The sequence below is a fragment of the Polypterus senegalus genome, chromosome 3, assembly GCF_016835505.1.
Source record: "Polypterus senegalus isolate Bchr_013 chromosome 3, ASM1683550v1, whole genome shotgun sequence".
NCBI lineage: Eukaryota > Metazoa > Chordata > Cladistia > Polypteriformes > Polypteridae > Polypterus > Polypterus senegalus.
In genome coordinates, this window is record NC_053156.1 from 285,083,598 (window position 1) to 285,099,567 (window position 15,970).

At 38.8% G+C, this 15,970-nt stretch overlaps 1 protein-coding gene across 1 annotated transcript in view; it reads left to right on the forward strand.

The window, feature by feature from the left end:
* tspan2a (tetraspanin 2a) overlaps positions 1–15,970 on the forward strand; it is a 193,511-nt gene that overhangs the window by 88,995 nt on the left and 88,546 nt on the right. The window contains exon 2 of the mRNA XM_039749344.1: positions 4,525–4,627. Within this exon, the coding sequence (XP_039605278.1) occupies positions 4,525–4,627 (103 nt within the window). The remainder of the gene's footprint in view (positions 1–4,524; positions 4,628–15,970) is intronic.

A 15,970-nucleotide genomic window follows, 5' to 3' on the forward strand; every position in this document is an offset into this window, starting at 1 on the left:
TGAATCTGCGACCACGAAGAGCACCGAAGTTGTGATCGTCGCCTGGTGCTATGCTATGTCAGGGCTATAAGGAGGATGTGGAAGATGTTCAAACCGCAGCTGTTGCATTGCCTGCACTGTTGCAAATGCTGCATGGGGATGTACATTGTCATGGAATAGCAAGAGTATTTTTGACAGAATTCCTCTTACATTACTGCAAACCGCAGGTTTTCATTTTTTCTCCAAGCATAGCACAGCTCGTTGCACAGGTCACTGATTTCCCTGTTCCTGAAAAGAGGCCAGAATAAGGGCTCATTTATACTTCACGCGACGCATGCTGCAGCGGACGCTCCTGCTACGCAAGCGTTGTAGTGTTTATACTTGCGCGTACTTTACGTAAATCTGGAGGAATCCACCAGGTGGCAGTGCGAGATATTATCACAGTGAGAACATGTTCGGCTTCTCTGTGTTGTGAATTGCCTAAAACACCTATTAAATTCCGATAACACCTTACCGCAATATCTGTGAAAAAGATGTTTATTGATCAAATCCATAAATCCAGGGATGTATGTGTCCATTCCAGGAAGCATTGGGCACGAGTGAGAAACAGTCCCTTGACGAGGCCTCAGCTCATCGCAAAGTGAATACAGGCACACACATACACTAGCGTCATTTTAGCGGCACCAACCAAATCCCCAAATCTGCTTATCTTTGGAAGGAAACCGGAGCACAGTGTGGAATACAAGCAGGAAGTACCAGCAACATAACTCCCTGCGAGACAGCAGTGCTATTGCTCCGCCACCGTGACACCCCCATGTGTAATTATTAACAGTATTCATTATTTAAATGAAATTATATGTAAAATGTAACATACACACTTTAATGCATTTCATCATGAAAGTGATATCAAGTATGAATCTAAAGATTCTAAATGTGCAGAGAGTTGGAATATCATACATTTAATTTGTTCTGTGTGGTGATCTTTTGCTGCTTGCCGCAGCTGTCAGGTCCAAGAAGCTCGTAGCGATTAAAAACTGGGATGACGTTTACGACCGTCTGCTTTAATGATAAAGTAAACTACGAGGTTAAAGTGGACATTTCGAGATTAAAGCCGAAATTTCCACTTTAATCACAAAATACACGTTTTCACCGTGTCCTTTATTTTTTTCTCAGTGGTTCAAATGTAACGCTATACATTATGTTGCTGTTGTTAAGTTGCAAAAATAAAAAAATTAAAAAAAACGACACAAAAGATGGTATGTGAGACTTTTAAAATGTATCGTGTCATTACATTCGGGAACTATCTACATGTGACAGAAAGCCTCTATGCCGATCCTACGGGATGGATGCTTCGATGTGGTGAAGCAAAATACCGACATACAAATGCATTCGTGGTGCTTTTATATTCAAGCGTCGCATATTCCCAATCGTAATGACACGATACATTTTAAAAGTCTCAGTGCCGTCTATTTTTTTTTTTTTTGCAATTTCACATCGGCAACATAATGTATAGCGCTGTATTTGAGCCACTGAGAAAAAAATAAAAGACACGGTGAAAACGTGTATTTTGTGATTAAAGTGGAAATTTCGGCTTTAATCTTGAAATGTTCACTTTAACCTCGTAGTTTAATTTATTATTAAAGCAGACCATCGTAAACGTCATCCCAGTTTTTAATCGCTACGAGCTTCTTGGACCTGACAGCAGGTAAAGTAAAAAAATAAAAAATACGACGGCACAAAAGATGGTATGTGAGACTTTTCAAATATATCGTGTCATTACGATCGGGAATATGCGACGCTTGCATATAAAAGCACCACGAATGCATCTGTATGTCGCCATTTTGCTTCACCACTTTGAACTATTCATCAAACAGCAAAGCACGCACATCTGTCCCCGAACGATCTCCATTGAGGCTTGCTGTCACATGTAGATAGTAAACAGAGACTCTGACGTCACGTTCCGACTTTTAGAACACTGCGCCCCCCGACTTTTTGCTGGTACTGCAACTCGCGCACGCGTCGTGTTAATTTCTGAAGACCTGCTCAGAGGACGCGTGAAATGAACACTGGGAACGCATGGCAGCCATGATGCGGACGCGTACGCGTTCTGAGCGTGAAGTATAAATGAGCCCTAAGACCCTTCATATTCCCAAAAGAAGGTCATCATGATTTTCTTAGTGGAGGGCTGTGTTTTCAATCTGTTCAGGTGTTTTCATTGCATGCTTTGTCTCTTACCTTTCAGCTCACAGTCATGGTCCTTTTCTAGGGACAATCCACTCCAGAACACTCTGATCTTCTTTATAACCGTTCAAGAACTGGGTCACAACCTCCATGCATTGTTGTTTGTGTAGATCAGTAAGCTGTTTGGGTATCCAAAGTTTACGGTACCCCAAGTCATCACGCACTATGGCATATGTAGATCCATACCTGATATCCAAATGCACAGTAACAGTTGACAACATAATCCATCGGTCTTTTCTGATAAAGGCATTTCCCACGTCAATGTGGGCTTGTTTGCATGATGTTGATGCTTGACCAGATCGAGGTTCATTTGTTACATTTGTTCTTCCCAGTTTAAACCTTTATACCCATTCATAAACTTTTCGTTGAGTCGTGCTGTTTTCATTTCCATACTGAGCCAACATCCTTTGGTGATATCCTTTTAGCAGGTTTCACGCACTCTGTCCAAAGAAATTTCTCTACAGCGTGTCGTTGAACAATGATGCAATACCGCAGAGCAGCGTGCATCTTCATCTGACCTTGTCTTCAACCAGACTAACGGCAGAGTGCTGCGCTGTGCATGTTTAAACTACCCATAAGTCATTGTGAACGGTACTGCATAATTTTAAAATATTATTTACTTTTTGATTTACCCATGAATTTATGCAAAAAGATGTAATAATAAAAACGTTCATACTTCAGGCATGATAAATGAAAATACGGAGGATGTGCTGCCATAGCATTACAAAAGTCATGAAAAAATTGGTGTACAAGTTTGTTAATGTAGGGGTCATACAGTGAGGGAAATATTTAGAAGTTTAATTTTTTTCTTTTGTTCTTCAATTTTATTATTTCATTATAGCTATGGGTTTCCTGAAGTGATAAGTTAAGCTTGTTCAAAAGTGGAAGTATGTCTGCAAAGTAACCTAACTTCATGTTGCAGTGGCACTGGCAGATGTCATGTAACTGAAGGAACAATGAATGGGCCATGTACTGAGAGATTCTAGAACCCACCAGGCGGACTGAAGATGAGACATACTGTATATGGACCTTCCAGCAGGACAACGATTCAAAACATACAGCAAAGGCAACTCTCAACTAGTTTCAAAGAAAGAAAATCGAGGTGTTAGAATAGCCCAGTCAATCGCCTGACTTAAATCCAATTGAACATTTGTGGAGGGAACTGAAGGGTTCACAAGAGGGCCCCCCTGGAATCTTCAAAAATTAAATATGATCACTTTAGAAGAATGGATAAAAATCATACCTGAGCACAGCAGGTGATTGACTTCTTCATACAGGAAGTGTCTTAGATAGATAGATAGATACCTTATTAATCCCCAAGGGGAAATCTTGAAGTTGTCGTTACAAACAAAAGGCTTCTCCACTAAGTATTAAATTAGCGTGTTCAATTCATTTTCCCTGTGCCAATCCCCTGTATTACACATACCTTTATTTATGGCCATTAATGTTATGAATTCTTTTTATTTTGTGGATTTCTTGAGGTAATACCAATGTGTGATGAGAATTTCGTGTGAATAACCTCATTGGAAATATGTATGTTGACAATGTCTCCATGCCTAAATGCAGTGAATTTCTGCCATGTGATTGGCTGATTAGATGTCTGTGTTAACAAGCAGTTGAACAGTTGTACCTAATAAAGTGGCCAGGGAGTGCTCCTGCTGACCGGCATTTTTGTTTTCCTCTCCTCTGTTGACAGCTGGCCAGAGCTCAGTTATAATATGAATTTACTTTACATTGTGGTGCTCTGTTTCACTTTGTGTGAAGTGTGGTTTGTGTGAATATTCTGTGTAGTTTATTAATTTTCTCTCAATGCAATGTAGAAGTGGATTTCTTAGTAGCTTGTACTTGGCAAAGAGCACTGTTCAGAAATTAATTCAGTTTAGATTCAAATAAAATTTTTGATTGTGTCTGCAAGCAGGAAAGTGATAAATCAAACAACTTATAAACAGCTATGCGTGGGCTAACGGAAAATGGGGTCAGTCAATATTTTGAGGTTTGGTGGATTGCGAGCATCAAAAGCAATGCCTAAAGGACAGTATGGGAACCCTTGAAAGAAAAGCATTTTAAAGGCAATATAAAGCTAATTTTTTGATTGCATCTCTAAATTAATTTATTGATGATTCCCTCTACGAAAACAGCTATATAAAACATTTATTGATTATGGCATACACAGTGCTGTCACTCTGGTTTAGTGTCTAATGAAAGTGTCCAGCTTCTGCAATTTTTGCTGCTTTCCCCCTACTTTGTGTTCTTTCAGGTATGAAATAAATGATCCTGAACATGTTTCCTTTTCGTGTTTTGCAGCTGGTGGGCTCACTGGTACTGGCTATTGGATTGTGGCTCCGGTTTGACCCGGTCACGACGGCGATCTTCCAGACGGACAACTCACCTCAGACCTACTTCTTAGGTATCGTAAACCTCTAAGCTGCATGAAATTAGATACAGTGCTCACTGATGGTTAAAAAAAAAAGAAAGAAATGTAATTCAAATCCAGTTCAGATATTCAAATTTCAATTTACGCTCTTTTGATTAATTTTAAAGTTTCCGACAAATTGTGCAAACATCTAAATGAGGCATGCATAGCTTTTTGGGTTACTTCTGTTGCTGCTGTTGTAGATAGGTGTGGCGCATAAAGGGAATGGCACCATCTTTTGGCTTTCACTATCATATAGTAAAACAGTGACACACCTGTTCAGTCAGTCTTATTAAGATTACTAAACTGCCCACCCATGTAGCCCACTGTCAGATCTGGAATCGAATACAAGTTTGTAAAAGAGTTTTTGGTTTGAGGATAACACTACATATAAAGGTTCTGATGTACACCAGAGGTTAGATGATTTGTGATCCTCTATTCAATAAATCAAAGAGAAGAAACAAAAAAAAAGCCTGGGCTGGGAAGAGGGTCACTGCCACCTTGGCCTTTACTTAAGTGTGGTACCCGATGACCATAAGTTTACCATGGGGTGCACAATTATTACAAAATTCGTAACTGACTGTTATTGCCCTTAATATTTATAATTGTCATTCGTTTTGATTAATAATACTATATTGAAATATATTTTCTGTTTCCAGCTGCATATGCTTTATTAACTAAGTGCAGTTTACATAGTATTTGTACATTATGAGGCAATTATCTGTTATCAATATGGTAATATGGCAACAGCATGGCCTCCATGGTATGCACAGTGTTTACTTTTGGCATAAATGCCATCGGATAATCGCAAAGTTTAACCTATGGCCAAAACACAGCAGACTGTTTGAGTCAATGATACTAGGAATGTTCCTACATTCGTCCCGTTATCTGTAATAATGTAATCCTATTGCTTCTCCTGCGAGATCCACGCAGCCAGGGCAGCAGTCGGACCTTGACCAGTTGTGTCTGTGTTCTTGAGGAAAGTATGCTGTTTTCAAGTGTCTGCTTTTCAGTATTAATTCCTCATCAGATCCTGGGTGGATTTGTGGCAGATGATACTTAATGTAAGTAAATGTAAAGTATGACACAACAGGTGTAAAAGTGTTAATTTGGAATGGACAAAGGGAGGTCTGAAAAATTCAAAATGCACCTTATGAGATAGATTTAGGAGTCCTAGTGGACTCTACACTGTCACCTTCCAGACAGAGTTCAGAAATCATTAAGAAGGCTAACAGAATGTCAGGTTATATAGCGCCCTGATGTGTGGAGTACAAGTCCAAAGAGGTTCTGCTCAAGCTTTTATAACACACTGGTGAGGCCTCATCTGGAGTACTGGGTGCAGGCTTGGTCTCCAAGCTACACAAAGGACAGAGTAACGCTAGAGAAGGTCCAGAGAAGAACGACTAGGCTGATTCCAGGGCTACAGGGGTTGAGTTATGAGGAAAGATTAAAAGAGCTGAGCCTTTACTGTTTAAGCAAAAGAAGATTAAGAGGTGATATGATTCCTATTATTATTTTTATGGCAAACAACAAACTCCCTCTCCAGTACACATCAGAATGATTCAAAAGAAAGAAAAACTTCTGACGTGGCTAAAGATAAAAAGAGCAGTCACAGTCACAGTGAGGCATTCTAAAGGTGTATTATGTAGTGCGACTGACTGCCTGATAGTCGATCAGCATTAAATAAAAACAGATAAGCTCTAAGATAAGGTGTACCCTCTTTTTTTTTTTGGTATTTATCTTTTTGTGTTTTTACAGGTTTTTATATTGTCTCTGATTATAAATAATGAAAATTTATATAGTTCATAAAGCAAAACTTAAATTATACAAATTCTCTGTAGTATGAAATAACTGTCTTGAGTACATGTCTCAGGCTTATTATTATAACTTTTTTGCTACAATTTAATTGTCACATCTTTGGTTATTTAACGAATGTACATAAAGTTACAAGTATATATTATGAACCTGTACTTCTATCCCAGGGATTGACACTTTTTATACATAATTAATGCCCTGTTCTACAGCATGTTATAGTCTAAAACAAGGCAATAAAAGGTCATTAAATTTTAATGGGGTGTGAAAATAATGCTCTTACTATTACAGGCATTGGCATTTTCTAATAATTGGATTACAAATAATAACCAGTAAAATTGATTTTTTTTTTTAACTCATTTGTCCTGTTGTTTTCTTTTAAGCTCTTTTTAATTAATGTGTGAGTGCTGGATAAGAGGCCAAAGTGGCTTGCGTCCTTTCTGTTGGGGTTTATTGTAAGGAGCCAAAAATGTATTTTGATACTAAATTTTAACAGAGGTTTATCAGTTTTGCCTGTATACAACGAATAACCTTTTTACATGTTGACTGAGCATGTTTTTGTTGGTAATGTTATGCTGTCAAAACATTAAATTGCACACTCAATGGAATGCATAGTCTGGTAGTCAGCAGTCGGTTGCAAGCCATTTCAGGATATCAATGTGAAAACAATTTTCAATTTGTTTATGAGGTTGCTCTATTATTTAAAAAAAACTATAATCATGGTTAGCTGTACTGTAAGCAGTGGTTGCACATAGTGAGATTACTGCAGAAATTCTTCTACACAATAAAATAATGCACTGCTTCTTGTTTTTTTTTTTTTTGCATTTCATTTTGTTCTTGTTATATAAATGTACTGTATATCCTTTGTGAGGTGGGTGTGTGTATGTGTCTGTGTGTTTTCATATATGTATATTTGTGTATATACATCGCCCTCCATAATGTTTGGGGCAAAGACACATTTTTCCTTGATTTCCCCCTCTGCTCCACAGTTTAAATTTACAAATCAAACAATTCAGGCATCGTGATTAAAGTGAACAACACTTTTTCTACTTTGTCCCGCCATTTCAGGGCACCATAATGTTTGGGACAGTTGACGTCACTGGAGTCTGTGATTCCTCAGGTGTGTTCCATGGCTTCATGAGATCCTCAGCTTGCTTCTACCCTTTGGAGTCTGTAGCTACCATTGTTCAACTTGAGGACAGAAGCTGTGCCAATGAAAGTCAAAGAAGCCATCATGTGGCTGACAAATAAGAAAAAAAAAAAAAATCAGTAGAATCTTAGGATGACCTAAATCAACTGTCTGGAATATTATTAATAAGAGAGAACACACTGGTGAGCTCAGTTATCACAAAGGAACTGGTAGTGATGTGTCGTTCACGGACGAGCCGGCTTTAAGAGCTGATTCTTTGTAGCGAACGACAAGAGCTGACTTCCCTCGGGGAGAGACAAATCTTCAGCCATTTCTGCTCAACTCTGCTGAGAATCCTTGCAGGCAGGGGCAGGAGTGTATTTTCAGTCTACCCACACATAGTTAAGGTAATGGTAGGAAGACTCTGCATCGTCGCAACATCGGGAGTCTTCTCAAACACAGGACAAATAATCACAGATAGGAAAAATCAGATCAGCCCATCCAAGCTGAGACCTCTGGTATTTCTGAAGGTAACCTGCACTAAAGACTTTTATCTAAAGTGTCATAATGCTAAGACTTTGGCCTTTGTTTATTTGATTTGTTTGCTGTGGTTCTGTGTTCAGTTGTTCATTTAAAAGTTTTCTTAAAATGTTAAACAATAGTAACTGTGAATTTTTATTTGTAACGAACAACATGCATGAAAATAAGGATTTTATGAAAACACTGAATAAAAAATTGCTAACCAACACACAAACCATTCGTAATTGCTAAATCAGGCTAAAATAGAAGGCTCTGAGTGATACTAAATGAAGAGCCATTTTGACAGATCAGAAGCTGTCTTCAGAAGGCAAATGTGGAAATGTCAGAGACAACTATATGCAGAAGACTTCATGAACAGAAATACTGAGGCCACACTGCAAGATGCAGACCACTAGTTAGCTACAAATACAGGGTGGCCAGCTTTTATAGTTTGTGAAAAAGGACTTAAAACAGCCTGCAGAATTTTAAAAAAATGGTCTTGTGGATAGATGAGACAAAGATAAACCTGAATCAGACTAATGATGAGAGCAAAGTAGGAAGACCAAAAGGAACTGCCCAAGGTCCAAAGCCGACCACCTCATCTAGTTAAACATGATAGTGGGGGTGTTATGGCTTGGCATGTATGGCTGCTACAGGTCCTGGCACACTTCTCTTCATTGATAATGGAACTGCTGTCTGCAGTGGAACAATGAATTCTGTGCTGTTTTGAAACATTACATCTGCTGAAGTTCCAGTAAATGTCTTATTATAATAAAGTAGTAATCCAAATATACTGCTCAGGCAACACAGGAGTTTTTCAAAGCTAACAAGTGGAAAATGGACAATCAAATGAACTCTGAGCTAATTTTACTCCAGACTTTTGCCTTGTTAATAAATATCAGTGCTCCCAGAGCTCATTCTTACATCGGTTTCAGCAATGTAGGGATTTAGACTACAACATCTAATAACAAATAATGGAAGTGCAGACTCCAAGAGGGGGAAATAAGCAAAAAGTTTAAATGAGAAAGATGACACATCTGGTTTTCAAAGCATGCCAGCCACGTTAATTGCAGAAATTATTGACGAGAGTTGGAACTGTCTTGATAGAGTCATGTTTTAATGGCATTGACCGCATTGACGACGCCCAGGAGATAAAATGACTAGCAGTACAAAAACCAAAGAAAACCATGTAAACATCAAAACTATACCTTTTGGACATCTCCTGTATGTAGGTGCTCTCATAAATCTAGCCAGGCATCCATTAATTTAAATTCAAGCAACCAGTAAAGCTAACCACCATTATCTGTTATGTTTATTTGCAGATTATTTAACAAAAGTTTTATTCTAGTTGCATGTTTTCTGCAACATAATATATTTATTATGTAGTTTCTAAGTGTGTGTCTTTGTTTTCCTATGTTCCTTTTGTTTTGTGGGTGGAAACCCAAGGCATCGGACCACCCTTGCATCGCTGCTAAGGGACCACCCAGAGCCTTTTAAGGCAGTTCTGGGAAATTAGTCCATTTGCGGTTAATTAAATCCTCACGGTGGTTTCTGTTGAGTTTTGTGTTCTTTCCCGCCGTTTTGATCTTCTAGCTTTTAATTATTTTTTGTTTCTGTTTTTGGATTTCTGTTTCTGGTTAATAATGCAACTTGTTTGTCTTCGGATTACCTTTCAGACAACTACTTTTTGCTTTTTTGAGTCTTATTTTGTATTTATTAATGTTTATAAAAAGCCCCCTCCCCAAAGATTCTTATATTACTTACCTACATACAATTCAGAGTTGATACGGTTCTGCCTGTTTTGAGACATTTTTTTTATACTGTCTTGTATTTTTCTTGAACCTTTAAAACCTATTCTCCATTTTTATTGCCTGAAGCCTTCTCATTGTCTAGCACAGTAGTTGTTAACTTTTTTTTTTTCCTTGCACACAGTTTTGCCTTTTTTGTGTCTTCGTGACCCACAATCACCACTGAGTATCATTGTATCCAGCAGGGGGCGCTAGCTCCTTTGTTGGAATAAATTATTTTGTAATTGCGGAATTTTACATAACTCGAAACTATATAGATATTAAAACTCCTCCGTTAGTGATAAGGCGGTAAGAAATCACATAGGAGAAATAACTTAGCTTCCTTTAATGACGGTTTACACGGCATAACAGACGAGGAAGCCATGACAAGACCTTATGGGTAGTGGGGGCCCGATGTGTAGAGCCTGCCATTTTTGTCACTGCAGTGAAAGGATTTTCAGGATCGGATGACATTATCTCCTATCCGTCCGTCGACTTCAAAGGCGTGCTGGGCAATGTTCCAAGGCTTTATACTGTTTCTCCATGTGCAGGCTCCGACTTAGTTAAATCATGCCATTCCAAACAAGGAAAAGAAGATCCAGTGTCATGCTGACTCTGACACTTCTCTGACAGAAATAGTACAATGCCCATTTCGCAGTTTTAATTTGTCTTGTCTTAAACTTCTTGCCTAGAAGTTCTAAATGCTGGGCCCCTGTACTAAATCCGGCTTTGTGTTAGCTGAACATGTGAGAAGAAAAGAAAATCAGATATAAAATATTTGCATAGAGCACAGTGACATATTAAACTTTTAACCTAACATATTATGATTACAGTCATCTGGGGGATCCATCCTCCATGTATAAATGGCGCTAATCTTCACGCCTTCCCCCATGGAGAATTGCTTTCAATCGTCATCCAGGGTCGTACTCCCAGATTCCCTCTTGGAGAATTGCCACTGATCATCATCATTTACGGTTTCCCCTTGGCTGCTGCAGTCCATAACAAGGTAGTCTGCATGACGATAGCGACTCTTTTTCATTAAGTGCTATTCACAACTTGGCGCAACCGAAGTTCACACACACACACGCGATTCTTGGGTTACAAAAAATAGTTTAAGAAATGCTGGTCTAGGTTTAGTCTTGCCTTGATGAGACCTGTTTTGAGGATTTGGGCCTGTTTTTGTGGGCCTGCTTTTTAAGGTCTTACCCGTTTCACTGTTTTCTTCTGTCGTAATCATATTTTCCATGCACTCTGAAGCACACAGATGTATGTCGATCTACCCCGCTGCCATTCAGGGTGTAACTCTATAGCAGGATTCACCTATGATTGAGCGACTTTAGAGTTAGACATATTAATTTTTCCAGTTCTAATATATATCTTCATATAATAATGAATTGTCCAGTTGTGTGAGCAGCAGTGGAATGTAGTCTACTTTATCTGTTTCTAATGTGTTTTGTGAAAATGTACATCAAGGAGTTGACATTTGTTGCATATGATTCAGAAGTGGAGCAATTCAAAGTTGGGTGAAGGAGGAGGACTTTTATACAGAGCATCATTTGTCCGCCCTCGTATCCACAAAAGACTTCTGTTGTGATCTTAACATCATGCTTACTGTTACTTTTAGGCACTTAAAACCAACTACAATCTACACCTAGTCTGTATAGCTTGACTACAGAAACCACCAAGCTATGTGGGTCATAGACGAAAAGCAGTCATTCATAGCTTCTTTAATACATACGAGAAGACAGCTCAGCTGCATTTTATAAATCCAATAGAATAAAGAACCAACATTGTCATGTGTCTTGGGCTAATTGTATACTTTGTACTGAGATGTTGGATATTGTGCTGAGCTGACAACAAACTTGAGCTTATTTGCCCAGAAATTTCAGTCTAGTAAAAAGAATGAATACTAATAGTACTATTTTCCAATGATATGGACTGTTAGAATTTTGTTTTTAATTTTCAAATCCACATAATGCACTCCTTTCGGAAGTGGTCACAGCAGCTGCACTTGGGTGGGGCTGTTTGTTGCAGCTATCCATTTAACCGAGTCAGTGCCAGCATCTTGCTGCATGCCACCTGGCTGGCAAGGCACAGCCACTCCCTGGGCTGAGGCTCTCCTCACATGTCCTCTCTGTCTGGAAGTCCTCCATTCTCATTCTTTAAAAAGCACAAGTGACTTGGTTTATATTAGTGAAGTCACTGTGTGCAGGGTAATAATTATTGATTGGGAAAGGCATATTCATGAATGATGTCAGTCATTTTTCAATAGACTCGAAATCAGTAAAAATATGTAAAATTCTACAAACATTTATAGAATATACAATATGAGAATAAAATAAAAATCAGAAGGAGAAATAAAAAAATAGGTGGATTTATATCCAGTGACAGAAGGAAAACAAATATTCTAAATATTGAATTGAAAATTACAAAATCTTATATATAAACGTCTACGCATGGAAGTGTGTGTCTGTCTGTTTGTCCGGCCCAAAAGTGAGAGGTGGAGTCAGGGTAAGGGCTCCACCTGTGAGGAAACAGACACTCGCTTAGCTTCTAATACACAAGTGAGTCAAGCACGCCGGCAAAATGAAACCTCCGAAGAAAGACAAAGACGCTTAGCCGCTAATGCACAAGTGATGCGATCACGTCTGCAAAACGAAACCTCCTAGTCCTAGACAGGGTGATGGTTCATCACAATATTGACTACCCTGGTGTTGCTTTATTGCACTATGTGAGTATGAAGGTGGGTAAGAACATACAAATGCAAGCAATCTGACAAACTTGAGGAGACCATTCAGGCCATCAGCCTCATCTGTTTAGCTACTAGCTAAGCTGCCCCAATATCACATCCAGATACACCTTAAAGGTTTTCGAACCGTCCTTGGGTGGGGCGCCAGCCCTGCAGAGAATTTATGCAGGCCCTGAAGTAAAATAAAAACTTCTGCATGGGCTATAAAGATTTTTTGTTAACTTTGCCGCCAGTTTTTAGTGAATTGCGATTTTCATTTTGCACATCATCCAAAACAAAAAAAATTCTAATTAATCAATAAAATTCATTTATCGCCCAGCTGTACAGGGAATGAGTTATGAGGAAAGATTTAAAGAGCTGAGCCTTTTCAGTTTAAGTAAAATGATGTTAAGAGAAGACATAATTTGAAGTATTTAAAATTATGAAGGGAATTAGTACAGTGGATCGAAACTGACTTTAAAATGAGTTCATCAAGAAAACAGAAACACAGTTGGAAATTTTTTAAGGGAAAATTTTGCACACAAACATTAAGAGGTTTTTCTTAACACAGTGAACCACAGACACATGGAATAAGTGACCAAATAATGTGGTAGACCTTGGGACTTGAGGGACTTTCAATGTCTGGTGAGACTGGTGCGCTTTGTTGGGCTGAATGGCCTATCCTAGTCCTGATTATTCTAATGTTCTAATTTGCAAACCCAATTCACTTGTTCCAATTCACGGTTGATGAGAAGTCAGAGCCCATCCCAGCAGCACTGGGTGAAAGGCAGGAAGAAGCGTGGCAGTCAACCAACCGCAGGGCACACAGACGCACCAACACTTGTAGTTCACACGTGGCCAATGTGGAATCGCCAGTCAATCTAACTAACATGTGTTTGAGGAGTATGTGCAAACTGTGCTTTATTTATTATAGTTTTTTTTTTTTGGATTTTTTAATTAATCAGTTTGTGATTTTGCCCTCTGTAGTGGACACTATAAAATAAAAATTTACAACAGTGCCCATGTACTGTAAAGTCCAGTATCTGGTTTCAGAATCACCAAGCCCATCTTAGATCCTCCTTACTATTTGTGTAGAACTATTCTATTAAATCTTGCGTGTCATAGGCAATTTATTTCTGCACTGCTGCTGTGTCTTGTGTCTGTCAGAAACTCAAAAGATAAATTTATCTTGGAAACTGTAAGCAGGGGAGGGAAACCCAAACTCTGCTTGCAAGAAGCTGTATTTTGTCATCAATGTGATTCATAATGGAATTACCTCGTCCATGTTGCCATGGTGATAGCAAAAATATTGGCAGCGCCTGAAAAGCCATGCTGATGAGAGTGGGGTGGTAGTGGAGGTCTTCCTTTTAGAAAGGAGGTTTAATGGAGACCCTGAGGTAGGACATCATGCTGAAAGCTGCCCATACAATGACATTTTGTCTTTTCATTTTGTTTTGTATACCACTTTTCATAGCAGAGGCTGGGAACAGTCACATTCTCGGCAGGAAGCATCTTTACTAGAATCTGAAACCACACGACAGCTGGCCACACTTGTTTCAGAGCAGCAGCTACTCTACTCCGATGTCCTTCTGGACTGTTAAGTTCTTTGCTCTGTCGCAGATAGTGAGCCCTTCAGTCCTATGGAGGAGCTGCATTTCCACTGCTTGTGTTCATGAGCTCAGTCTTTAGGTCAGTGTTTCCCAACCTTTTTCCTGTGGTGACACACTTTCTTTCTACAAGCAAAAAAATCCCAAGGCACACCACTGTTCTGCTAATCACAGAAACATTAAATCATTCACACAAGAAAATTGAAAATGAAAAAAAAAAATCTGTCCATTTTTAATTCAGTATAGTAAGCATGCTGGTGCATTACCAGAAACATTTCAGTAAATATAAAACATCTAAAAAAAACAAAGTACTCGACTATCATGTTTTTCAGTGGAAAAATAACACCACGATAGTAGGGACAAGAAAAAGATGTTTCAAGTTCATACACTTTCACTTCAGGCAAGGACTTTTGGTTAAGCTTAACCATTATTAAGAAGCCTGCGGTGGGTTGGCACCCTGCCCAGGATTGGTTCCTGCCTTGTGCCCTGTGTTGGCTGGGATTGGCTCCAGCAGACCCCCGTGACCCTGTCTTCGGATTCAGCGGTTTGGAAAATGGATGGATGGATTATTAAGAAGCTGATCGTGAAAGTGCTGTGCAACAACACATCTGTCAAATAACACAGTATGGCGTGGAGTAACGAGATACAGAAATGAACACACAAGCAACTGCTGTTTTACATTTGAATGCTAGCTTTTGTCTTCTATTTAGGCCTTTTTTTTTTTTTTATTTTTAATACACTTTGATTGTAGTTGCATAGTGGTGTTTCTCATTTTTTTTTTTTTATAATTACTGAAAGTCAAGCAAAATGAGCAACAAAAGAGTTGCCTCGAGAGCTTGCATATTGTAATCTTTTTAGTTAGCCAATAAAAGGTGTCATTTTGCTTGACTTTTCACTACATTCATAGTGGCTAGCACGGTACAACACCCTAGTACTACAGAAACTTTTCTGGTAATGTTACAATATTTAATTAAAATGTACAGATTTTTTTTCATTTTCTAAATTGGGAATATTGGATTCGGCACACATAGATGGAAGGTAATATACAGTATAACAGATAATAGATAGATGAAAGGCACTATATAATAGATAGATAGATATGAAAGGCACTATACGATAGATAGAAAGGCACTATGTTATACATAATATTATATATTGCTTCGCTCTCCCTCCCACTACCCCCCCGAGCCCCCAGGGGCGCGCTACGTGCCAGCCACTTTGCATCTCTGCCACTCTCGTTGTGAAGGGGGGTCGGGGGCCGAACACACGCTAAGGAGATGCGGTTAGATCAGCTGCTGGCTTGCTGCTGCCGAGCTGCGTGTTCTGCTTGTTGCACTGCACATCGATCATTTAAAAGCATGTACAGCAGCTGTCCTTTTGTCTAACTGTCTTGTCTTGCAGGACGTTTAAGTGTCTCCGAGAAAATCACGCATTGTCTCCTTCCAAGCCTTCCAAGATTTTTTTTATTATATATATATTTCATATATGTTTGAAAAGTGCTATATAATAGGTAGATAGATATGAAAAGCACTATATAATAGATAGGAAAGGCACTATACGATAGATAGACACGTGAAAGATATATAGATAGATGGACGAAAGGTGCTATATGGTTAGACAGATATGAAAAGCACTATATAATAGATAGACGTGTAAAAGTCAGAATGTAAAAGACGAAAGGCACTATATGATAAATCAATAGATAGGTAGATATGAAAAGCAGTACAGCATATGATAGATAGATAGACAGACACA